General features: G+C 42.3%; 1 protein-coding gene across 21 annotated transcripts in view; it reads left to right on the top strand.

Moving 5' to 3' along the window:
* The window catches only part of SYN3 (synapsin III), a 462,808-nt gene that overhangs the window by 85,519 nt on the left and 351,340 nt on the right, over positions 1–25,949 (top strand). For all 21 annotated transcript variants that reach the window (XM_028490567.2, XM_028490580.2, XM_028490577.2 and 18 more), the window contains one exon: positions 5,198–5,289. In XM_028490567.2, coding sequence (XP_028346368.1) covers positions 5,198–5,289 — 92 coding nt within the window. The remainder of the gene's footprint in view (positions 1–5,197; positions 5,290–25,949) is intronic.

Raw genomic sequence — 25,949 nt, 5'->3', positions numbered from 1 at the left:
TATTTCATATTTATCCATTTAGTTACCATAGGCAGAGTTCTTCATTTTGTGTCAGTACAAATTTCCATCTGGTATTATTTTCCTTCTGCCTGAAAAGCTTCCTTTAACATTTCTTAGACTTGCAATAAATTTTCTCAACTTCTATTTGCCTGAAAAAGTTTTTAGCATGCCTTGATTTTTTAAAAATGTACTTTGCTGGATATAAAATTCTAGGTTGACATTTTTTTTTTCTCAGTACTTTAAAGAAGCTGTCCCACTGTCTTTTAGTTTAATGTTTTCTGACCAGACATTGGCTGTCTTTCTTATCTTTGCTTCTCTTTATATACAGTGTATTTTCCCCATCTGATTGCTTTGAAGATTTTCTCTTCATCACTGGTTTGTTAGTAAGCTGATTATTATGTGCCTTGGTAGGATTTTCTTTATGTTTCTTCTGCTTGGGATTCATTGAATATTTTGGGTCTGTGGGTTTATAGTTTTCATCAAATTTGGAAAAATTTTGGCCATTTTTCTTTAAATATTTCCTAACCATAACCCTTTAAAAACCCTTATAATCTTACCTTTTTTTTTTCCTTCCAGAACTTCAGTTACACATATATTAAACTGTTTGATATTGTCCTGTAGCTCACTGAGGTTCTTTTTTTTTTTTCCCGGTATTTTTGTGACTGGGCTTCATTTTGTACAAGTGTATATTGCTTTCTCTTCAAGCTCACTCATATTTTCTTCTGTTTTGTCTAATCTGATATTAATCCCATACAGTACATTTTATGTTTAAGATATTATACTTTTAATCTATGAAATTTCTGTTTTTTCCACTTTTAAGTTCTACATTTCTCTCTTTATCATGTTGAAGTTTTCCTCTACCTTCTTGAGAATGTGGAGCATATTTATAATAGTTGTTTTAACTTCCATTTCTGCTCTTTCCATCATCTCTCGTTTCTGGATCTTTTCTTGATTTCTCCTTAATATGGTTCATATTTTCCTGCGTCCTTTCATGTCTGGTAATTTATGATTGAATTTCATAAATTTTACAATGTAAATTTAACATGTTGGGTGTTGGATTTTGTTGTATTCCTATAAGTAGTGTTGTACTTTGTTTTGGGATGCAGTTAAATTACTTGGCATAAGTTTGATCCCTTCAGGGCATGCCTTTAAAACTTTTCTTAGGACAGCTCTAGATAGAGTTATTAATCATCCCAGTCTACCGGGGACAAAGGAGTTTCCCAGGACATGGAACTTTCAGTTAAAGACTGAGACTGAAGGGGCTTCTGAAAAGTGGAACTTTTGGTTTTAAAGTTGGGAAAGCTCCAAGTAAACTAGTACAGATTGGTCGTCTTAGATCCAGAGCATGCTGCAGTCTAGGGCTAATTTAGCCCTACTACTAAATTTTTGAGAACTCTATTCATATTACAAGGTCTTTACACTTTGACTGGTGAGAACATGAACTATCTCCAGCCCTGTCTGTGTTCTGGAGTGTTGAGTCTACTGTTTTCTGATAGTTCTATCATTGGCCCTGAGTAGTTTCCTTTCATGCCTGCTCAGATCAGTACTCAGCCAAAGACTTATAGATCTGCCTTGAGGTCTTTTTCTGGACAATTGTATCTTTCCTTTGCTCTGCACTGCAAATTCTAGCCACCTCAGCATCCCTGAATCCTAACCTCTGACTCTTAGTGAGACTTCTGGGCACTGATTGCATTCTCCCAGGCCTGGGAATTGCCTCCAGGCAGTCAGCTAGGGCAATCACAGGGGTAATTTCATGTGTTTCCTTTCTGCAGGGGTCACAGTCCTGCAATGCCTGTTGTTCAATGTCTGAAAACTATTACTTAATATAGTTTGTCTGGCTTTCTAAGTTTAAGATGAGAGTGTAAATATAATCCCTGTTACTCCCTTGTGGCCATTAAGCAGAAGTCCTTACTCTTTATATTTTATGCCTTAATATTTTGAAAATTGTTTATGTTGTAAATATTTGAAGAGGTTGCTCTTTTTCTGGTTATACCATTTTTTATGCATTCAGTTTACTCTCACTAAGACAATTAAATATTTGAACATAATAATGATAGCTGTTTACAGAGATCCTCCTCCTGTGTATGTCTCAGCCCTGTGCTAGATGCTTCATATATACTATCTTGAATCTTTACCAAAAAATTTAAAGGTAGATACTACTGATATCATTGCCTCCATTTAGAGATGTCAAAAGTGAGATTCAAAGCAGTTAGTAACTCGACCAAACACATCAGCTAATATCTTGAACAGTTATATTTAAATGTAGTTTCTTTGAAAATTATTTATCTATACCACAATGCCTAATGTGTAGTATTTAAAGAGACATTACATTAAAAATAGTTGGGGCCAAAATGTTTTGAGGTCAAAAGGTTAACTTACGCAGAAAATTTAAGTGACTCTGATGTTAGTGTTTTACAATGTATTACTGTATGTGTGTGTGAGAGAGAGGGGGAGAGAGAGAGAATGTATGTTTGTATTTATATGCATTTAATTATGTGTTTGGTGAAGTGGATAAAGGAGGCTTACCTAAACCAGTTGACCTTTGAACCCTGACACCTTTGCATGCAATAGTAAAATTGGATCCAATTTCCAGAATTATTGTATTACTTTTCTAGGATTGGTGTAACAAATTACCACAAACCTGGTGACTTAAAACAATAGAAATTTATCCTCTCAGTGTTCTGGAGGCCGGGAATCTGGAATCAAGGTGTCAACAGATCTGCACTCTCTCTGAAGGCTCTAAGGGAGGATTCTTCCTTTCCTCTTCCAGCTTCTAGTTACTCCTGTTGTTCCTTGGTTTTTGGCAGTGTAACTCCAATCTCTGCCTCTGTCTTCACACAGCCTTCTTTCCTGTGGCCCTCTGTCACCCCTTCTCTTCTTTTGTAAGGACATCTCATTATATTTAGGGCTCACCCTAATCCAGGATGATCATCTCATTTGAGAGCCTTAATTATATTTGCAAAGACCCTATTTCCACACAAGGTCACATTCACAGATATCAAAGGTTGGGACTTGGACATATCTTTTAGGGGATACAATTCAACCCACTACAGTTTCTATGAGAGCTTTCAGGGTCTTTAAAATTGGCTGGTCTTTGGGATTCTACCAGGGGAGTCATCATGCTAACCTGAATGAGACATGGTTGGATACTTCTATGTTCATTCCCGTGGTTGTTGAAGTTTTTAGAAAGTTAAATGCAAGAGGTGCACTTTCTTTGCTACCCCGACTCTGTGTGCTTGACCCAGCAGAGGCTTGCTGCCCTATAACCCAGGCCTCTACCTTCTGTAATTACTCATAAACCATGACCAGGAAACAACTGTAGACACCCAGATCTGAACAAGATGAACTTCTGACTGGTATGTACAAGCCTGAGGGTGTCTTCTGTCGAGGTATTTGCCTTTCCATTTGGGCACCAAGACAGCCCCTGGATCTTTGCCATCTATGAGTTAGAAATTCTACCATCCAAGATTCTGATTCACTCCCTTTTTTTGTATACTTGGTGACCAGCTATTCTGTGTTGCAACTTTCTTCTAATTTCTTTTGCTTCATGCACAGAAGCAACAACTTTTCATGCTAATTCTTCTTTGTAATCTCACAAATGAAGTATCTGAAACATGATGGGACTGAACTTTTAAGGCATTAGATTTAATAACTAGGTCATTACCACTGTTAACCAACCTGACCTCATTAACAGGGCTTTTTGCTTTTCACCTTGCCACAGCATAATGAGGTTATTAATTAGAGCAAGAAACACAGGCACTCTGGGTTTGCTTTAAAGCCATCTGGGGAGATGGCTAGGTCTTTAGTCATAATTCCTGGTAAATGATTCCAAGGGGATACAGTTAAATCACCATGAAATGATATTTCCCTTCAATGTAAACTTGTTTTTCTCTTTAAGTGGTTTATTTTTAGGTCCCTAAAATTCCCATTTGTAATCCACCTAATATCTTATTCAGCTAAACAGTGAGGACAGTGGGGTGCAGCAGTTAAAAGCACAGGCTGGAGCCAGACTTCCTGGGGTTAAATCCTGGCTCTGCTACCTACTGTGTGACAGTGTGCAAGTTATTTGATCTCTCTCTGCCTTGGTTTTTCATCTGGACAAGTATGAGGATTAAATGGATTCATACATATAAAATGCTTAGGACAGTACCTGGAACGTAGTGAGTGTTTCATGTATGTGAGCAGTTATTTTTGTTCGTTAAATTCAAAGAAATAGCTTTTGGCTTCTGTGTAAGTCAGTCTGGTACTATGCATTTTCTAGTATGGGGTTACAGGTTGAATTGTGTTTCCCTAAAATTCCTATGTTGAAGTCCTAACCCCTAGTACCTCAGAATGTGACCTTTTTTGGACATAGGTATTTAGAGATAGGATATTTACAGAGGTAATCAAGTTAAAGTGAGGTCCTAATCCAGTATGACTGGTAAAAGGGATACAGAGAAACGCATAGAGCAAAAACATTGTAATGAGAGATAGGGAGAAGGTGGCCATCTACAAACCAAGGAGAGAGGCCTGGAACAGAGCCTTCCTGCACAGCCCTCAGAAAGAAGCAACCCTGCCCACACCTTGATTTTGGACTTCTAGCCTCCACAACTGTGAGAAGACAGTTTTCTGTGTTTAAGCCACCTAGTGGTGGTACTTTGTTATGGCAATCCTAGGAAACAGACGGTTGTAACATCAAATCACTATCCCCAGGGAGCATATAATCTGGTAGGACGGATATATTCCACAGGAATAACAACAGAGATTTGCTAAAGCTTGCTCAAACAAATAAGCCAACAAAAAGATGGACTTATAAGTATACAGAAGTGTCTGATAAAATACAAGTGCAGGATTGTAGCTGGCACGGAAACATCAAGAATGCTCCCTGTACTCTTGCCTCTGCCCCTCTCTTGGTGACCATGAAGTTTCTTCCATGCCCACCTCCTACCTCTCTCTCCCCTCCACTGGAGTTAGAGTTGCTTCTTCCACCTTCAAAGAGGTAGAAATTAGTAACGATGCAACTTTAGACATGTCACTATGTCTCTCTGCACCTCAGCTTCCTCATCTTTCAAAAAGGGAGAGAAAAATATTACTAATTTCCTATGTTTCAGGTGAGGTTTAAATGTGTATTTGGCACATATAAGTACTCAATAAATGTTATAAGTTATTGGCATCACTAGTATTTGATGAATCCTTATTGTTTTGCTTTCTCTTTCAGGCTGAATTCTCAGAGTTGAATCTAGCTGCCTATGTTACTGGGGGCTGTATGGTGGACATGCAGGTTGTGAGAAATGGGACCAAGGTTGTGAGGTAAGGCGGACTGAGGTACAGAAAACCTTCATTTGAGAGGTGTGTATGGGGTATCTCCCTTAGCCAACCCCTTTGTCTATTGCCTACAACCTAACTCCTCTACTACACGTGCTTTCATGTACGGAATGTCTGCTTTCATGTACGGAATGTCTGCTTCCAGAGAGTTTTAGGTATTATTGCATAGGAATGACTAGTGGCACAAACAATATGGGAAAGCAACTGAGTGTGCTGGAATGAGCGCTGGGCTTGGAGAAAGAAGACTTGGGTTCCACTTCTGACTTTATGGCTCTATTCGGGAATATTATTTAGTCTCTCTTGCCTTGTGAGTCTCATCTGTGGCATGATGATAGTGAACATGGAAGTAGAAGGCATGTATGTGAGAATACCCTATTAATTCTAAAGTGCTGTACAAATATTACGAGTTTATTAGAATAGGCTGCATCCCGCTTCCAGCAGTAGAACAGAATAAATGTTCAGAGACTCACCTCCCAGGACATCACACCTAAAAGTACTAGATATAATATTTCCCCCCCAAATCTGTTTATAATATAAACAGCTGAACTGGAGGGGAAGTGAGGGAATTCTTCAGAAGACCAGAAATGTCAAAAAAGTATAAATCTGCAGGAGAGGTAAATAGTATATTAAAATATTTCTATCTAGTTAAGTACCCAAAGAATGGTACAGACTAGGTCCGGTGAGGGTTTAGGTGGGGAAGAAATAGAATTCAGATTTGGGGAAGTAGAGACAACAGGAAGAAATTTGAGGAAAAGGTGGCATTTGTTCTGAGCCTTGTCAGATGGTAGAATATGGGCATTCTATGTGTTTTAAGAATAGGAAACAGTCTTTGTACAAACCAACAAGCAAAAAAAAGGAATATGTTTGGGAAATTATGATAATTTTACTAAATCAACCATCATTTACTGAGTACCTGTCATTTGCCAATGAAAACATTACATGGCTTCCTATTTCCAATAATGGTAGACCAACTGTAGGTTATCTAAAAACAACTTAAAAACTGGTTTTAAATAACAATAATCTTCAGAGCCATCAAAGAGTTGACATGACAGTAAGGACTTACCAGGAAGAGAATGACAGGGAAATGGAAATCCAGAGAGATAAATGAGTACAAAAGCTTCATTTTTCCTGAGAGTATTGCTGAGTCTAGCAAATTTGAAAATTGGTTTTGATAGCCTAGCAGGGGCAAGGGAGAAAGAAATAAATACCCCGGTTTTCTCAAGGTATAATGGTAGACCCTAGCCAAAATAAGCTGAGACCTCAAAGGACTACATCTCAAGGTGAATGTGAACTATAGGTAGATGAGCTCTCACAAGTCACTGCAGCTTGAATTGCACTTTGATTGACCTTCCAGGGAACCTCAAGCATTAAATTTATTTTATGGTAATCCCAGACATGCCAGAAGTAAAAGCAAATCCTGTGTAGTGGAAGGCACTTTCATACTAGGCTTCGAATAATTATTCAGATAATTTTTTGTATAATAGCTAGCACATAGTCAAAAATAACCAGGCATAGACATTATGAATTAGAAGAAACAGGAAATATAGATAGAAGAAAGATACCCTCAAAAACACACATTCTTGGGCTTCCCTGGTGGCACAGTGGTTGAGAGTGTGCCTGCCGATGTGGGGGACGTGGGTTCGTGCCCCGGTCCGGGAAGATCCCACATGCCGCGGAGCAGCTGGGCCCGTGAGCCATGGCCACTGAGCCTGCGCGTCCGGAGCCTGTGCTCCGCAATGGGAGAGGCCACAACAGTGAGAGGCCCGCATACCGAAAAAAAAAAAAAAATCATACATATTAAGTTGAAAAAAATCAGGTTGGAAGATATCTGCAAGGAATAGGAAACTATAAAAAATGACACAACCAGTTTTATTAAAACCAAACAGAACTTCTAGAAATGAAAACTACAATAACCAGAATTATTGGAAGTGTTGTGTTTAATGGCATATTAGACACCATTGAAAAGGTGTTAATGAAATGAAAGGTAGAGCCGAAGAAATTATCCCAAATGAAGCACAAAGAGAAAAAAGACTGGAAATGCAGAAGAGATGGTTAGATCTCCTGAGAAGGTCTAACATTCATTTAGCCAGAGTTTCATAAAGGGAGGGAAAAGAGAATGGAGCAGAGGCAGTAAAATAAGGAATGATAGCTGAGAATCTTTCAGGAAGATACCAAACTACCAACATCAGAAGCTCAACAAATTTAAAGCAGAATTACTAAAAAGAATTCTATAACAAAACACAATAGTTTAAGTGCAGAAAGATAAAGAAAAATAAAAAGTAGCCAAGGGAAAAAGGCAGATTACTTGATTGGAGTAACAGACTGACAGCTCTCAGGCAGCAGGGGTGGAAGGATATCTTCAGTGTGCTGAATGAAAATAATCTTCATCCTCAGGGAAATGTATTTTATGAAAGAAGGCAAAATAAAAACATTTATAAAGATAAGACCTCACTAAGGGAAATTGTAAAGTATGTACTTTAGGCAAAAAGGAAATGACCTCAGAATAACATAGAGCAGCAAGAATACATGAAGAGCAAAGAAGGTGGAAATGCTAATAAACATTGTCTTCAAAAAACAATAATCATAATAATGACATCTTATGGATTTTTAAAATATATGAAGGATTCAAATAAACCACAGTAAGTGAGTAGAGGCTGGGGCTAAATAGAATTAAGATGTTCTGAGGCCCTTGTAATGTCAGGGTGGAAAGTTATGTATTGATTAATAATAGGCTTTGGAAAGTTAAAGATGAAAATTAAAGAATTAAAGAATAAGTAAAGGTAATCTCTGTGATAATTACTAAAAAAATAGAAACAGAATGTAGTACTTAAAAACGATGAGAGGGGCTTCCCTGGTGGCTCAGTGGTTAGGAATCCACCTGCTAATGCAGAGGATACAGGTTCGAGCTCTGGTCCGGGAAGATCCCACATGCTGCAGAGCAACTAAGCCCGGGCGCTGCAACTACTGAGCCTGTGCTCTAGAGCCCGCGTGCCACAAGTACTGAAGTCCGTGCGCCTAGAGCCTGTGCTCCGCAAAAAGAGAAGCCACCGCAATGAGAAGCCCACGCACCGCAACAAAGAGTAGCCCCCACGGACCGCAACTAGAGAAAGCCCGCACGCAGCAGCGGAGACCCAAAGCAGCCATAAATAAATAAGTAAATGAATGAATGAATGAATGAATGAATAACAATGAGAGAGAAAAATAGAAATAATAAAAGAAAACAAGAAAGGAGAGAAAAACCAACATAGAACAGGTGTTATAAATAACACAAAATAAGATGATAGGTTTAGATCCATATATATCAACAGGCTGGTATTCTGAATGGTGTGTACAGCAGTACTGGTTATTAAAATATTGAAATTTTTCTATACAAATCGATAAATAGTCTCTGACCTGAGCCCACTGAATGCCTTCAGCCACCCTTACTTACCCCATGGTTAGGCATGGCCATTGGACTACTCTTTTGTCCCCCAGTTCACCACACTCCTGTCCCCCATCCCATATCCTTGTTTCTCCCATGGTCAGAGGATGCCCAAACGTTGCAGGGGAGATACACCCTTGGAAGCAGTAGTGGAACCCCAGAGAGCAAATGCCTGGTTCCCTTTGTTCCTTCAAGGCTGTTTGCCTGTGAGTCTCCTAGAGTTGCCATCTCATGGTCACTTGTGAGAACTGCAACTTTCTCAAAGTACCCTACAAGTTGCTAAATATTTTTATCACCAGTATATATGAGTAATTATATTAAATGTAAATGAACTAAATGCTCAATTTATAGAGCATCTACAACAAGATTGTCAGAGTAGTTTTTTGTTGTTGTTGTTGTTGTTGTTGTTTTTGGCTGTGCTGCTTGTGAGATCTTAGTTCCTTGACCGGGGATTGAACCTGGCCCATGGCAGTGAAAGCCCGGAATCCTAACCGCTAGGCCACTGGGAACTCCCCCAGAGTAGATTTCTTTAAAATACAACTATATTCCATTCAAGAGATTCATCTAAAACATAAGACTATAGAATGTTTGAAAGTTAAAAGATGGAAATAAATATATATATTAAATAAATATATAAGTTAAATATTAAACAAGTTATAAATAAATAAATATATACATACATACTTATACACACCATGTAACAACTGGGCAAAAGAAAGCTAGCCAATATAGTTGTATTAATATCAGGGGGAAAAATAGACTTCCAGGTGAAAAGCATTACCAGGGAAAAGGAAGTAACCTATTAGGATAAAGGAGTCATTGACCAAAGAAGAGATAATAATTTTAAATTTATAGGGCTGAAAAAAAGTGCCTCAAAATGTACTTCAAAAATTGACAAAACTACAAGGAGAAATTAACAAGTCTGCCATCATGGGAGATTTTGAGAATGGTGCTACATATATACATTTATTTACTTCTCACAGCAGCCTCATTATGCACATAAAAACTGTAAAAAACGTAAAATTCAATATTTAGGAATCTGTGTATGTTCATATTTGGGATTATTTGTCTTATGTCTTGTTTCCCTATCTGGGAAAGGGACTGGATCATCTTTTTTGTAATATGTAGAAATTAGAGCATCTATTCCATTAATCCCCAAATTTGGCTGCAGATTAGAATCACCTGGGAAATGTTTTAAAATCCTTATATCCAGGCAATAGGAAAAACCAATTACACTAGACTCTCTGAGGGTAGAACTTAGGTATTGGTAGCTTTAAAACTCCCCAGGTGATTCCAGTGGGCAACCTGATGGAGAATCTCCCCAGATTGCTTGCACATTGGCTCTGAACTGGGCCTGGGTCATCTGTAAAGCTGAGTATCCTGGGGGTGTGCTGCCTGAAGAAGATCACCTTGCAGAAATGGATATCTCAAGCCTCATTCTAGACCTGCCATCTTCTTCCAAAATTTATTTAAATGTTTACAAAAATAAATTTATGAAACTGTTCCAGGTGATTCTTAATCAGCTAGTCTCCCAGCACTTAAGAATGGCAGGCTTGGAAGGTATTTGTAATGGTTTGAATTGTGTCTCACCAGAAAAGGTGTGTTAAAGTCCTAAAACTAGTACCCCAGAACGTGATCTTCTTTGGAAGTAGGATCATTGCAAATGTAATAAGTTAAGGCCATACTGGAGTAAGGTGGGCCCTTAATCCAATGTAATTGGTATCCTTATAAGAAGAGGGAAGCTTGGACACAGAGACACAAGGAAAAACCATGTGATAATGGAAGCAGAAATTAGAGTGATACAAGACAAGGAATGCCAAGGATTGCCATCCATCAGCAGAAGCTAGGAGACAGGCATAGAACGAATTTTCCCTCAGCCCCCAGAAGAAACCAACTCTGCTGACACCTTGATTTCAGACTTTGAGCCTCTAGAACTGTGAGAGAATAAATTTCTGTTGTTTTAAGCCATGCAGTTTGTGGTACTTTGTTAAGGAAGCCCTAGAAAACTGATACAATAGTGCTTCTCAAATTTTAATGTGCATACAAACACCCTAGAGATCTTGTTAAAATGCATTCCCATCCATTAGGTCTTCAGGTAGGACCTGAGATTCTGAGTTTCCTACAAGTTCCCAGATGAAGCCAATGCTGTCAGTCCTGTGACCTTGATTTGAGCACAAAGGCTTCCAGATGATGTTGATGCTTCTGGTGGAAGACCATAAGCATCAGTAGCCAGCACTGTGAGGCTACTTGAGTAGCCAGGGCTGTGAGGACAGTGCCGATATAGCCAAAGCCCTGGGTTCTAGGATACATGGAACTGTTAAGATTTATTTTGTCCATGCCCAGGATGGTGCTTACAATCTCAGCCCAGCAGCTTATTTCAGCGAGCCACAGGTTACAAGGTGCCAGACCTGCAAGAATGTGCACACAAACCAGGTAGCCCCAGCCTGACTCACACTGCATCCTGCAGGTGAGGAGTCAGTAGAATCATCCTCCGGCATGTAGTGCCATACCAAGCCCTAGCTGTGGTCTCCCAAAGCAGGAATGTTGAGCAGTGCTCTTGCCTTGCAGTGTATTCTTTCAGAGACTTAGGTGTTGCATTGAAAATGCCCTTAAGCACTTCCAAGTCTACAATAGGAGCAAAGCTGAGATCTTCTAAAGTCTTGCTTGTGGGGAGCACCTTCGGGGAAGATGACCAAGATGGGTGGTAGAGCAGACCACTGCTGGTTTTCTCCAGCATCTATTCCTCCTGCTTTGGGGAATAGCACCTAGATTTTCCATTGGGGTGACCCCTCCCCAGCTTGCAGTCTGTGTGGTATCTAGAGCTGACAGCAGTAACCAGCCCTAGAATCAGAATGTCACACTGGGGGAAAAAAAAAAGCCTTGGACCCAAGCCAGGCCAATGAGAATTCATGTGAGACTTTTGCTGGAACTCTTGGGTGAGGGACACATGTGTTCTGCCGGGGCTGCTGAGCTGGTGGGATGAACTCCTGGAGCTGCTGGTGGCCATGGCTCTTTCTCTTAGAGGGAAGGATCTGCTGAGAATGAATCCAAGGCAAAGGAGAACACAGCCAACATAGAGAAAGAGAGTCAATGACCTGCTGATGTTATTCAAGGCCCTGGATCCAGACTCATCTCCAAGCTGGAGCCAAAAAAATCCTTTTTGATGAAGCCAGCTTGAATTGCACACACAGAATTCATGAATTTTTATTTATTTAACAAACACTTTATAGCATTTCCTACGTGCTAGGCACTGTCCCAAGCACTTAACATTTATTGACTCATTTCATCCTTTCAACAACCCTATAAAATGTGTACTATTATCATCCACATTTCTAGATGAGAAGATTGAAGCACCAATAAGTTGGGTAATGGTATCAAGGTCTCTAGCCAGTAAGAGTCAAAACTAGGATTCAAGCCTAGGTAGTTGACTCCAGAGCCTTTGTGTCACCACTTACTGGACTGCCTTTTTAACAAGGGGGAGATTGTTTCATAGTTAGAGCTGCTTAAAGAGGCAGTAAGTTCCTCATTATGAGTAGTATGAAAAATACAATTAGACAGTCGACAAATACTGAGGGGATCCAAGAATCTGAATTTAGACAATGAGAACTTAGTGAAATAAGAGGGCACACTCATTAGTAAAATGAAAACATATGAAAGTATAAAACTGATAAAGGTAATTATTTAGTCAGATTAAGAATACTCTAATACTGTAATGGTGGTGTGTAAATCACTTTTAACTTTAGTAAAAAGGTTAAAAGACCAGAAGTATTAAAAATAACAATAGCTACAATGATTAGTTAATGAATATACAATATAAAAAGATATAAATTGTGGCATCAAAAAACATAAAATATAGGGAGGGGCAAGTAAAATAGTAGTTTTTGTATGTGATTAAAGTTAAGTTGTTATCAGCTTAAAATAGACTGTACTATAAAATTTTTTATGTAAGCCTCATGGTACCCATAAAGCAAAAACCTATAGGAGATACACAAAACAGAAGAAGAAAGCATTCAAAGCAAACCCCTACAGAAAAGCATCAAATCATGAAGGAACCCAGCAAGACAGGAAGAAAGGACAAAGGAACTACAAACCAGCCAGAAAACAGTTAACAAAATGGCAATAGTATTTAAAATAACTATTTTAAATGTAAATGGATTAAATTTTTCAATTAAAAGACTTAGAGTGGCTGAATGAATTGAAAGAGAAAAAGACCCAACAATATGCTGCTTAAAAGAGATTCATTAAAAAAAAAAAAAAAAAAAAAAAGAGATTCACTTTAGCTTTAAATACACTCATAGGCTGAAGGTGAAGGGCTGGAAAAAGATATTCCATGCAAATAGAAACCAAACAGAGCAGGGGTAGCCATATTTATTTCAGACAAAATAGACTTTAAGTAAAAAACTGTAATAAGAGACAAAGAAGGATAGAAATTTTGTTATTCTCTTACTCACATTACCCTTGTCCACTCCATGGCATCTGGTCCTGTTGAGCACACCCCAGGCCAGCATGAGTGGACTCTGGGTCTGTGCTGGAAGCAGCAGGAAGTAGAGATTTCTCCCAGGTGCTGAGTGTGGCTCAGGCTCCTCTGGGGTACAGGATGTGTGTGTTGCTCTTCCTTAGAAATCTGTTGCTCAGACCTAAGATTCTGCCTCTCTCTGAACCTCAGCTTCTTCATCTGTAAGAGGTAATTGTATTATTTTACATAGTTTTTGTAAGGATTAAATGAGACATACGTGAAAAGTTTGTTTATTCATTCCACAGATGTTTATTAAGGGCCTACTATGTTCCAGGTTCCATTCCAGATATTAAGAATTGTATCAGACAAGGGCTAGGCAGAAAACAGAATTCATCCCCAAATGGTTTAAATAAAGATTTTAATAAAGGAATCACTTACGGAGGGGTGTGTGGGGCTCAGGGAACACGAGGCATCCAATAACAACAGCAAGAAGCCATTATCATCATTAGGGGTGAAGGGACAAGGAGAGGAAGTAGAATTAATAGACTTAATCCAGAAGGTTTCACCTAGACTTGGGCAGGAGAGCCATGCAGTTGAAGCAGTAGTTGTAGAGGAACTTAGCTACCTCCAGAGTCCTGCACTGAAGCAGGGCGGGCACTAGGAAGAAGTACCACCACCCTCCTCTCCCCCTGCCCTCCAGGCTCCTGCTGGGACCTCACTTCGGCCCAGTGAGCAAGAGAGCCCGATAGGTACTGTCCACAGAGTTCAGCCTCCTGGGGCTCAAAGCAGGGCAGAGAAGAATGGGGTGGGGGCAGGAGGGCCCCAAAAGAGAATAACTCTCGGAGGAATCACCGGTAAACAAAACAGTCCACATCTCTGCTCAAGGCCAGATTCTACTAGTGCTTTGTATATGGCACAGTATTACACACGAGTTGGTTAAATCATGGGTAATTGTAGTAATTAAACTGATAGCACCCCTTACTCTGGTTTCTATCAAACACCCAAACTAAGGGTGGACTGCCAGCCAGCTCGAGGTGCTCAAGAGCAACTCAGACAATCCAGGTTCTCAGTGAAGTTGTGTAATTCTATTTAGAGAGCAGAGCAGGGGCCATTCCAGGACATGTTAAGATTCATGCATTGTGGATGGCTGTTGCCATTCTGGGCCCAAATTCAAGCCTGGCTTCACAATGGAGCAATAAAAAAGGACAGCCGTGTCCATACAGCCAGATGGGATTCAAAATACAGGACAGGAGAAACCAAGAATGAAAAACACCCACGGAGACAGATGTTAATGAGGTCCCAGCCTAATTACACAAGCCCTGCTCTCAGTGTCCAGCATTAGGCAACACTAAATTATAGGCACCCATTCAAACCACAGTGGCTGATAATGTGTCTCCGCTCATTAGAAGGTCAGACCTCAGAGAGGGTTGAAGAGAAGGAGCCAGAAAGCTTAAGTAACACAAGACCTTGAGGAAAGGCATTGAAGACTCTCAAAAACTACCCCCGGTACCCACCCCAGGATTACTGTTTCCAGGGGGGATATTTGGGGCAAGATGGAGATGTGTGGGCCTGTCCCAGAGGAGGAGTTATTTTACAAAATCTTAGATGTCCAGAGTTAGAAGAGTCCCTTAGAGTTTTCTGTGTGTCCTCGTTTTACAGGTGGGTAAATTGTGCCCCAGGTGGCAGGGAGGAAGATGACTTGTCCAAATCCTCCTAGCATGTTAGCTTTTGTGTCAGGATCAGCTCTCAATCCTGAACCTCTATCCTGAGAACTCTCAAACATCCCATCAAAGAATATTATAAAATCATGTTTATTTCACACATAATTGCTCAAAGTCTTCTGAGCTTCCTGAACTTGGAATTTCAAATTCCAGATATTCATTCATTCAACAAATATTTTTTGAGTAAATTCAGAGTGCCAGGCACCCACCAGCAAATCACAAAGAGCTCAGTTTCTACTCTCCCTTCATGGTGCCTGTGTCTGTTTGGGAAAGTGCTTCCTTTAATTCTCCTAAGTGGTTACACACACACTGAGCTTTTCCTACTTTCCTTTCTTTCATTCATTAAAGATGTGCCAGACATAGAGGATACAGTAGTGAACAAAATAGACAGTACCCTTTGTGGAGCTGACATTTAAGCCTCAGAAACTGACAACAAATAAGAAAACAAATATGCAGTCTAATGGCAGGTCATGAGAAAAGGTTAAAGCAAAAGATGAGATACAGAGTGACTGGTATTCGAGGTGGGGTGATCCAGGAAGGCTTCTCTGAGGAGGTGACTTGAGTAGAAACCTAAATAATGTGAGCAGAGTGAGCACTGTGGACTTGGGAGAGGAGCTTCCCTCTCTCTCTCTTGACTTTGAGTGGATGTGCACACAGGTAAGGGGCAGCTTTGGGGCCAGAAGAGGCAAAGAAGGAAGGCAGAGACCTCCCTTGGCCTGGTGCACTCATGTCCCCTTCTCTACCTTCTTCCCTAAAATTGAATTTGGCAGCCCCTTCTCCGTGCCAAAAAGCATCTAGGACTTGCCAGGTAGGCGGCATGGCTTCATGGCTGAAAGCCCACCTACAGGGGCAGGGCAGACCACCTGGGGTGGGTCTCAGCTTTCCCTTCTGCAAGCTGGGAGGCCCTGGATTAGTCTTTCCACCTTCCTAGCTCTTGGTTTCCCCATTTGTAAAGTGGGAAGAAGTAACACGTGCTTCTGAGAATGATACGTATGAAGTAGGTAAGCCGTGTCTGGGGACAGTCCTTGCACCTGCTCTTCCTTCCTCCTGAAACACTCCGCAGATGTTACCATGTCGCACCCTTTCAAATTTCTGATCAAATGCCACCTCCTCGGAGAGACCTTGCCAGACCATACTGTCCCCACACTCGAGCCCCAACTATACATTTTTTTCCTTCAAGCAGTCATCACTGCCTGAAACTATAGATAGGTAAATAGATGGATGATAGATGATTCATTGATTGATTGATAGCTGATAGATTAGGTACATTAATAAAATATAGTAATGTAATATTATTATAATAATGTATAATATAAAATAATACATACAGATGATATGCTTTATGTAATTAGATAATACATTGATATAACAATATTAACGTTATAATCAATGTATATTATATTAATTATATTTTGATTATATAATATAATTATTATATTGCAGATATAGATAAGATGTGCTATTTATATAATTTATTTTATTGTATTATTTTCTAGAAGAGAAGACTGTGTAGGCAGGGACTTTGTTTTGCTCCCCCGTATTCCCAGCCCCTAGAACAGTGCCTTTCATGTATCAGTTTCTCAATAATTATTTGTTCAGTGAATGAAGGAATGAACCAACCCTTAACCAATGGCTCTGTGTTCTTGTTCTTACTGCTCTCCGTGCATTGTGATGGGTTCAGGAGAGCAGTAATCATTATTTACTTCTCATGTCTCCCACTGGACTGGACCTTCCTTGAGGATCGGGTTAAGGACTGTTTTTCCAAGTTGTACCCTCAGCGCCTGGCTCAGTGCCGAAATCTTTGCTGAAGGCATTCAGGACTGGCCGACTCTTCAAATGAATAAGAATCCCACAACTTTGCAAAGTAAAAAGCTCACAACTGAGAGGACCCCAGCCAGCTTGCACCAGGCGTGGACTTGCTGACCAGCACACCGCACACCGCCTTCTCTCCCCGGGAGGGGACGGGGTCTGGGAGTCCAGGGACAATGAGGCATTGAGGGTCCCAGCAGAGCAGCCTTGGTGGGGGAAGGCCCAATCTATCTCTTTGCCCAGGGCCTTTGCCCTCAGCACTGCAGGAGAAAGCAGAATCCCTGGGGACTTGCAGAGGTGGGGCGTGGGAACGGGAAGAAAGCAGCACAAGAAAGAGACAGTGAGAGCCTGTAAAGAAATGCCAGGCTCTGCTACCCATGCGTCTCCAGCCAACAAGCCAGCGGCAGATCTGCCAGCTCCCCCAGGAGTGGGAGCGGAGCACTGACAGAGAAAAACAGTGTGGCTCCTGCTTCCCAGGATCATAGAAATTGGGGATGGGAGAGACCTCAGAGGCCACTGGAGAGCCCCTGCCCGCCCCACACGCACCTTCCTTCCCACATGCTGCAGCCACTCCCAGGAATGGCTCCGCACTGGGTCCCACTCTGCCATCCCGGGGCACCTGCTCCCAACCTGACACGATCCACTGTGGGAGAAATTGCCCGATGGTTACTTCACCCTTTTGACTTTAGCGTCCTGTTTCTCATTCAGAAGCCATCACCTTTTACTAATAGGCTACCGGGTACCTGGGGACTTCTCAGTGGCAGGTAATTTGATCCCCTTTTTGAAAGAAGTGAAGGAACATCTTCTGAGAAGGGTAATGCCTGGTCCAAGGTCACACAGAATGAGTAGGGGAGTGGGGTTCAAACTCCCATGACTTCATGTCACACTTCCCTTCTACCTGGTCGGCACAGCTTGTTGCTAGAAATAACACTAGCATTAGTGCTAGGTGATCCTGGGTTCGAATCTTGACTCCCCACTTACTATTTGCGTGACTGCACAAGTAACCTCATCCCTGATTCCCATCTTCTTCAATTGTAAAATGGAAGTGTTGCCTACTTTGAGGGCCGAAAGAGGAAGTCTGCTAATGCCTGAAGCATAGTGGCTGCTCTCGAAATGTTCAGCCTGCCCCTTCCTCGCCCTCCCACCCCACGACTCCTTCTGCACACTCTTCCTTTCCTGTCCCCTGAGTGAATCTGGTGGACAGGGGGAGGGGAAGGAGGAGAATGTCTAGGGCCCCTTCCTCACCCCAGGCAACATGGAGGAGTGATCCGTTTACAGTTTGCTCAGTGTTTTCAGACTCTGTCTCTTCATTTAAGCATGTCCATCTGCTTCCGAAGGGCTGATTGATCCACCGGTTCAGTGACTTTCAACCTTTCCCATGAAGGCAAATAATTTAAGACACTCCCCTCTCCCCCCGGGCCTATTAATTAAAATACAGGTGCTTAGGCCCCATTACCAGAAAGTCTGGTTCCTGGGTAGGGCCCAGGAATCTTGGGCCCGGGGGGAGGGGGTGGTTGTTATCAAACTCTACCTACAAGGTTTCAAGACCAGGAGTCCAAGGACTTTGCTTTAAAATCCATTGCACAACTAGCCTATGAAGAAGAGCCGCAGGCAGACAACTAAAACACAAAATGGAATGATACATTATTTGATTTTCTTCTGTGTAGTATTAAAGTAAATGTGGAAATATTAACAACAGTCATATATAAAAAAAAATGAACTTGCTTAAAGAAGTTACAGGTTCAAAGTCTAGCTCTACTAGTTACTGACTACGGGGCTTTAGAACAGTAAGTGTTTCCTTTCTGAGTGTGTTTCCTCATTTGTACATGAGGATGGCAATTCTAACTTCATAGGACAGTGGTTAGAATCGAAAGAGGTAATAGGTATGAGCATACTTGATAAATTATGAAGTAGTGTATAAACGTTAGATGTTATATTAAGATGAACAGTTTTCTCTGAGATGTCTTCATTTTGCTAATAAAGAGTATTTCTGTGCTGTTAAGCCTATTTTCAGGCATTCTGGAATATATCCCTTTACCTCTGTAGTGTTTGTCCTGATGGCAGTGAAGTTTCTGAAAAGGAAGTCAACCCTTGGACAATCAACCCTTCACTGAATGAGGTAGCCTCAGAGATGGAACCGGTGCCATCCTCCCTAGGTGATATAGGGACTCCAGACCCCTGAGTTTCTCCCGATGACGACGACGACGATGATGATGATGATGATGTGTATGTGTAAAACTTTTTCTCATTTCAGTATTTTTTTGATTCTCCACCCCCATTCCTACGGTAGACCAAAATCACCTTTCTCCTTCACCTGGATTTCTGCAGTACCCTTCTCACTGGCCCTCTTGCCTCTGCCTCAGTTATCAATTGCTGTGTAACAAACCACCCCAAAACCTCATGGCTTAAAACCTCAATCATTTTATTTGCTTGCAGTCTGTGGGTGAGGAATCTGGAGGGCTGGGACAGGCAGTTCTGCTGCTGCATGCCTTGTGGCTTGGCTGGGCTGGAAGGTCCCATCACCTTCATGTCCATGTCTCTGGTGCCTTGTTGCCCCTCCATGTGGTCTCTCTTTCTCCACGTGGCTGTTGCACTTTCTCCCAGCAGTGTGGTCTCAGGATAGTGAGACTTCTCATACAGCAGCTGGTTTTCAAGAGGACAAGTTACAAGAGGGATAGAAGGTGTAAATATCTTAAAAGGCCAGAGTTAGGAGTTTCAAAGCATCACTTCTGCCACATGCTAGTGGTCAGAGACAGGCACAGGGGAAAACTAGATTTAAGGAGATCCCACTTGTTAATGAAAGGAGCAGCAAAGAATTCAAAAACACGTTAGTCCACCATGGCCCATTTCAATCCATTCTCTACACAGCAGCCAGAGTGATTCTTCTGAAATTAAATCAGATGCCAAGCCCATGTTTAAAACCTGCCAAGGTGGACTTCCCTGCTGACGCAGTGGTTAAGAATCCACCTGCCAATTCAGGGGACGTGGGTTCAAGCCCTGGTCTGGGAAGATCCCACATGCTGCAGAGCAACTAAGCCCATGCGCCACAACTACTGAGCCTGCGCTCCAGAGCCCGTGAGCCACAACTACTGAGCCCACATGCCACAACTACTGAAGCCCACGCCTAGAGCCCTTGCTCCGCAACAAGAGAAGCCACTGCAATGAGAAGCCCACGCACCGCAACGAAGAGTAGCCCCCCGCTCACCACAACTAGAGAAAGCCCACGTGCAGCAATGAAGACCCAACACAGCCAAAAATAAATAAATAAATTTTAAAAAACCAAAAAACACCTGCCAAGGGCTTCCCATCCCTCTTAGAGTGGAATTCACAGTCCTGACCGTGCTCGGTAGGCGCCCTGTGGTCTAGACTTCCTCTGTCTCTCCACCTTCGTCCCCATCAGCCACACCAGTCCTCCTATTCTGTGCCGTTCTTTAAACAGGTCAAGTGTATTCTCCCCTCCTGAGGGCCTTTGCACTTGCTATTCCCTCAGCGTGGGAGACTTTTCTCCCAGATATGAACACAGCTCACCCCTCGTGACATTTTGGCCTTACTCAGGTGCTACCACCTCCTTCTCTGACCATCCTATCCGAAATAACCTCCCACTTGGCTCTCTAAGCCCTCACCCTGCTTTATTTTTTAATTAACAGCAGTCATCACTGCTGCTATGTTTGTTTGTGTTTGTTGCCCATCTCCAGCACTAACTAGAACATAAGCTCTTTGAGGGCAGGGAACTTGTCTGTTTTGCCATTCACTGCATCCCTAGTGTCTAGAATGGTGACGGGCATCATTTTGGTTGAACAAGTGACTGATTCTTATATCCTGCCTTTTGTTTTATTTTCTGCATTTGTACCTATCTCCCCACCCCAGACTGGGAGGTCCTTGAGGGCAGAGGTCATCTCGTTTTCATCACTGCAACAAGGTGGCATCTAGTGTGGTACTTGATAACTGTGGGTTGGGTGCCAGGTTTGAGCCCCACCCCTGTTTAAAGCCCCAGGCTTGCTCTTTTAGAAGTTCCTGTTGTCCTTCTTTGTTCTGAAACATATATTGACTAAAAATGGTATGGCCTGTTACTATCCCCATATCACAGAGTAGCTAAATAACTTGCCTAAGGTCACACAGAAAGTGGAGCAGCCAGGATTTAAACCCAGGAAGGCTCATTCAAAACCCATGATCTTACGGGCTCTACCTTACTTCTTCCCACCATGATTGGGTCCTTGGTCACAGCTCGTCTCTTTTGTGCCACTTCACGATGGTTCTGTGCTTACAAAACCTATTTCCTCAGGGAACTCAGGTTTGTATCCTTTGATTTTCTTTTAAACCAGCTCTGTCACTTATACTGGGCAAGTTGATGGTCCTTTCTGTGTTTCAGTTTCCCCAGATACAAAGTAGAGATAATAATAGTTCCTAACCTGAGGTACGGTTGAAAGAATGAAAGGAACTAATTCACAAAAGGCACTTACGATAGGACCTGCCATGTAGTTAGCAGTCAATAAGTCGTAGCTGATATTATGATTTATTTCCCCCAAAGCACAAAACACAGCTTTAGCCCTTGGCCATACACTCTGCTAAATCCTTTTGCCCCTGCCAGTAGACACTGAGACTTTTTACCTGCTACAAAACACCATCGCAGGATGCCCACTATCCCCCCACAAAGACCTCTGGATCCTGACATCGTTTGCCATTCTTCCCAGCGTCATGCTCATTCTTTCACGTTCTGCCAGAGTGAACTGAACACCTGCCTTGTGCCAGGCTTTCTGTGAGGGACTTCCAATACTCTGTGTCACTTTATATTCTTGTTCCCGTATCACAGATGGAGAAACTGAAGCTCTCAGAGCTTATGTTACTTGTCCCAAAGGAACCCAGCAAAACAATAGAAAAACCTAACTAGTCCTCTGCATTCTCCCCTGCTCGCCTCCAATCTATTCTCTATACCACAGCCAGACTGTTTTTCTCTCCTTTTAAAAAAATTAGTAGACCTTAGATTTTTAGAGAGGTTTTAGGTTCACAGCAAAATTGAGAGTAAAGTACACAGAGTTCCCGTGTGTCCCCTGTCCTGTGACACACACGGCCTCCCCCGTTATCCACATCTCCCACCAGAGTGGTACCTGTATCACAGTTGATGACGCTACACGGAAACATCGTTATCACCCAAAGTCCATAGTTTATGCTAGACTTCATTCTTGGTGTCATACATTCTGTGGGTTTTGACAAATATATAATGACACGTATCCACCATTATATTATCATACGGGACAGTTTCACTGCCCTAATAATCCCCTGTGCTCTGCTTATTCATTCCTCCCTCCTCCATAACCCCTGGTGACCACTAATCTTTTTATTGTTTCTATAGTTTTGCCTTTTCTAGAATGTCATATAGTTGGAATCATACAGTATATACTCTTTTTAGAGTGAGCTTTTTAAAACACTAATTTGATTGTGTCATTTCATCAGATAGAAACGTTCAATACATTCTTTATCCTGTTAGACCAAAATCTTTACTGTGGCTTGTGTGGTCTGGCCCCACCCACCCTGCCAGCCTCCTCTTGCTGTCTCTGCATTAGCGACATCAACTCTTGCTCAGTTCTTCAACCTTCACCTATTCTTTCCCATCATAGGTTTCACATATTCTGTTCCATCTTCCTGGAAAGTTCTTTCCTCCCCATTTCACCTGGAAAACTCCTGCTTGTCCTTCAGATCTCAGCTCAAGTGTCACTCAGGGAAACCACTTAACCCCTCCCACATGATATTTACTGTGCCTGGTACTCAGCGGGCTTGGAGTCCATCTTCACTGAATAAGTGAAGGCACTGTGTATAGCTATTTAAGCACTTACTGTGTCTTAGGTACTGTGCTGGATACTTTATTATTTCTAATTCTTACATCCTCCTTGCATGATCAGTACATAAGCTATATTTTATAGATGGGAAATTGAGGCTCAGAGAAGTTCAGTATCTTACCCAAAGTCCCACAGCTCATGAGGGGTGGAGTTGGCATTTGTATACAGCTCTGTCTGAATTTAAAGCTGTGTTCTATACAGCTATACCACACCCCCTGATTTTTTTTTTTAATGCTGGAGCCTGTGTTTAGGCCTCTGTTGGTGGCAGGGTACTGGGGCTTTCTGGGTGGGTGGGTGGCTACTCATTTCCAGGGGTCAGTAGTCAAGGCAAAGGTTGGTGCCATTTAATAATTTGCAGCAGCTGCTCTGCAGTTGGGCGATCACAGCATTTGTTCACCATATGATGGTTTGGCTCCCATTCAGCTCCCCAGAGAGAGCCATTACAGCTATCTTTTATTGCCACCCTCCGTGCTGAGAGAAAGAAGCACAAAGAGATAAAGTGACTGTGTGGCTTGCACTTGCTTTGGGCGATCATGCAGAGCTTCCTGACCTCACAGCCTCCATGCTCCTTCCCCTCATCCCAGGCTCCCACAGGTATCAGGGAAAGGCTGAGACCAGTCTTTGTCTTTCTCATGCAGCCAAATTCATTCTCTCCCTGAGCTTCTCCCCACCAAATGCTGAGGCAGGAGAAGAGTAAGGGTCATTGTGTAAGGTCGTACAGCTTGTGGACTGCTCAGAGGCATATATGGTGCCCTCCAAGTGGGGGCTAAAAGTCAGCCAGTTCTCTGCTCACCTGTGCTCTAGCTTGGGGCTGCTTCTGCCCTTTTTCTAGTAGAGACCATCAGTTAGCCCTGGGCTCTGGAGACCAAACACCTTCTCTCTGCTTGGAATTTGCATTCGCTAGGATGTCCAGACTCTAGACCCTGCTGACCCCAGAACTCCTGCAAGCATAAATCACTGTAGTCATTGTTAACTACCCTTCCATCTAGGCTTGGAACTCCTTAAGCAAATTACTAGGACCAAGACCCTGCCCTCTAGGGTCAAGAAGAAAGCAGTTCTGGCTGAGTGTTAAGACCACAGGCTGCACAGTTGAGCATACTTGGATTCAGGTCTTCCTTCTATCACCTACTAACTGTGACCTAGGGGCACTCACTTCACCTCTCTGAGCCTCAATTCCCTCATCTGTGAAACCGAGTGGTGCTTATAAAAATTTAATATAATAATTTATGCAGTCATGAGATAAGTGGCTAACATCAGTTGCTTACTATGTGCCTGCCAGTGTTCTAGGCACTTTTATGGAGAGTAATTGCTTTAATCCTCGGAACAATCTATTTTCCATATGAAGACTCTGAGGCACAGAAAGATTAACTAACTTGCCCACCGTCACACAGCTGCTCAATTGGTGAAGCTGGAATTTGAATCAGGGCTCTGAATCAGGGCTCACTACTGACTCTCAAGGTAAAGCATGTAGAAGTCAGTTCCAGCCCTGGCACAAAGAAAGTGCTCAACAAATAAAAGCCATTACTGTTATCAGCAGTAGCAGCTGCAGCTACCAGGATCAGAAGCTGCCAGCACATGAGATTTTATAGATCATATACCATGTCATGTGGTTCTCAATCCCTTTCCACAGAGGTACCTCCTGGTGTCTTTCAGATTGTTAGCGGGGCTTAGTGGGCAAGATTCCAGCTCCCCCTTTTCCCACTCCTGCCACCTTTACCCAGAGAATCAGTTCCACTTTCATCTATTTATATATTAAAATTCCAAGTAAAATTTTGTTTGAGAAAGAATTCTGCTGCCAAGCAAGAGTGTAAAAATGTGGCCCAGCCTAATCCATTTTTCTTTAAATAAATGTGCCACAGAAAGAGCAAGTACCTTGCTCAGAGACACACAGCGAATGAGTTGGAGACTGTGCCAGGGCAGAGCTATTTCCTGATTCCCAGAGCAGTGGCTTTTTGCTCAGCCTCGTTCAAGGTCTTGTTTTTTCCCCTCAAGAGGCAACTGGGAGAATATATTTTGTTCACATTTCCCAGACCCCCTCATTCCATTGCGCTTTCTCCCGGTCTCCAAGCACACTGCCTATGTCTGCATCTGACCTGGCTGCACCCCTTCATGCAAATGCTGACAGGTGCCCCCAATCCCAGGCAGACCGACCCCAGCACCACCCCGCTTCACAAAGGCAAGTCGGGGAGAGTGGCCTCGCACTGCTGGCTCCATCTCTCACTGTGCTGGTCAAACCTGATCTCAGAGAGGAGGGAGAGCTGACTGGTTCGTAGTGTTAATGGGGTACATTTGAGAAATGCTAAACCAACAGTGCTTGGAAATTCAGGCCAGCAGCCAAGTATAGAGCCAGCCAAGTTTCAGCTGGGGTGGGAGGGGGTGGTTACTCTGAGGCCGATTTAGTGTCTTTTAAATACTGGATGAAGACATTGTTTATTCAAGACCTTGGGAGCACAAAGATAAAACATGCATAATGGATTTGGGGTCTTTCAGCAGACAGCTCTCCTAAACTGTCTCCATCATCATAATAAAGAAGTGGGGCCATCCACTGAGGCCTATTGTGTGCTGGGGAGCTTTGTATGGATCTTCTCCCTTCAGTAAACTGTATGGCACAGGTTAGGGAGCTGAGGTTCAGAGAGGTGAAGAAACGGGCCCAGGGTCACACAGCTGATGGAGGAGAAGGAGCCAGAATTTAACCAGGGTTCTCCAACTCCCAAATCCTCATTGTTTTGATTTAGACTAAGTCTTAAGGCTTAGGACCCTGACCTCTAGGGTCAAGGGCAAAACAGTTTAGTCTGGGTGTTGAGACTAACCCTTGGATTGATATATTTATTTTTAAAATATTTTTATTGGAGTATAATTGCTTTACAATGTTGTGTTATTTTCTGCTTTATAACAAAGTGAATCAGCTATATGTATACATATATCCCCATATTCCCTCCCTCTTGCATCTCCCTCCCACCCTCCCTATCCCACCCCTCTAGGTGGTCACAAAGCACCTAGCTGATCTCCCTGTGCTATGCAGCTGCTTCCCACTAGCTATCTGTTTTACATTTGGTAGTGTATATATGTCAGTGCTACTCTCTCACTTCGTCCCAGCTTACCCTTCCGCCTCCCCGTGTCCTCAAGTCTATTCTCTACCTTTGCATCCTGTCCTGCCCCTAGGTTCATCAGAACCATTTTTTTTTGGATTCCACATATATGCGTTAATATACGATATTTGTTTTTCTCTTTCTGATTTACTTCACTCTGTATGACAGTCTCTAGGTCCATCCACATCTCTACAAATGACCCAATTTTGTTCCTTTTTATGGCTGAGTAATATTCCATCGTATATATGTGCCACATCTTCTTTATCCATTCATCTATTGATGGACACGTAGGTTGCTTCCATGTCCTGGCTATTG

The sequence above is a fragment of the Physeter macrocephalus genome, chromosome 6, assembly GCF_002837175.3.
Source record: "Physeter macrocephalus isolate SW-GA chromosome 6, ASM283717v5, whole genome shotgun sequence".
Taxonomy (NCBI): domain Eukaryota; kingdom Metazoa; phylum Chordata; class Mammalia; order Artiodactyla; family Physeteridae; genus Physeter; species Physeter macrocephalus.
Note: the sequence above shows the minus strand (reverse complement) of the source record. Positions and strands in the feature narration are given on the sequence as shown.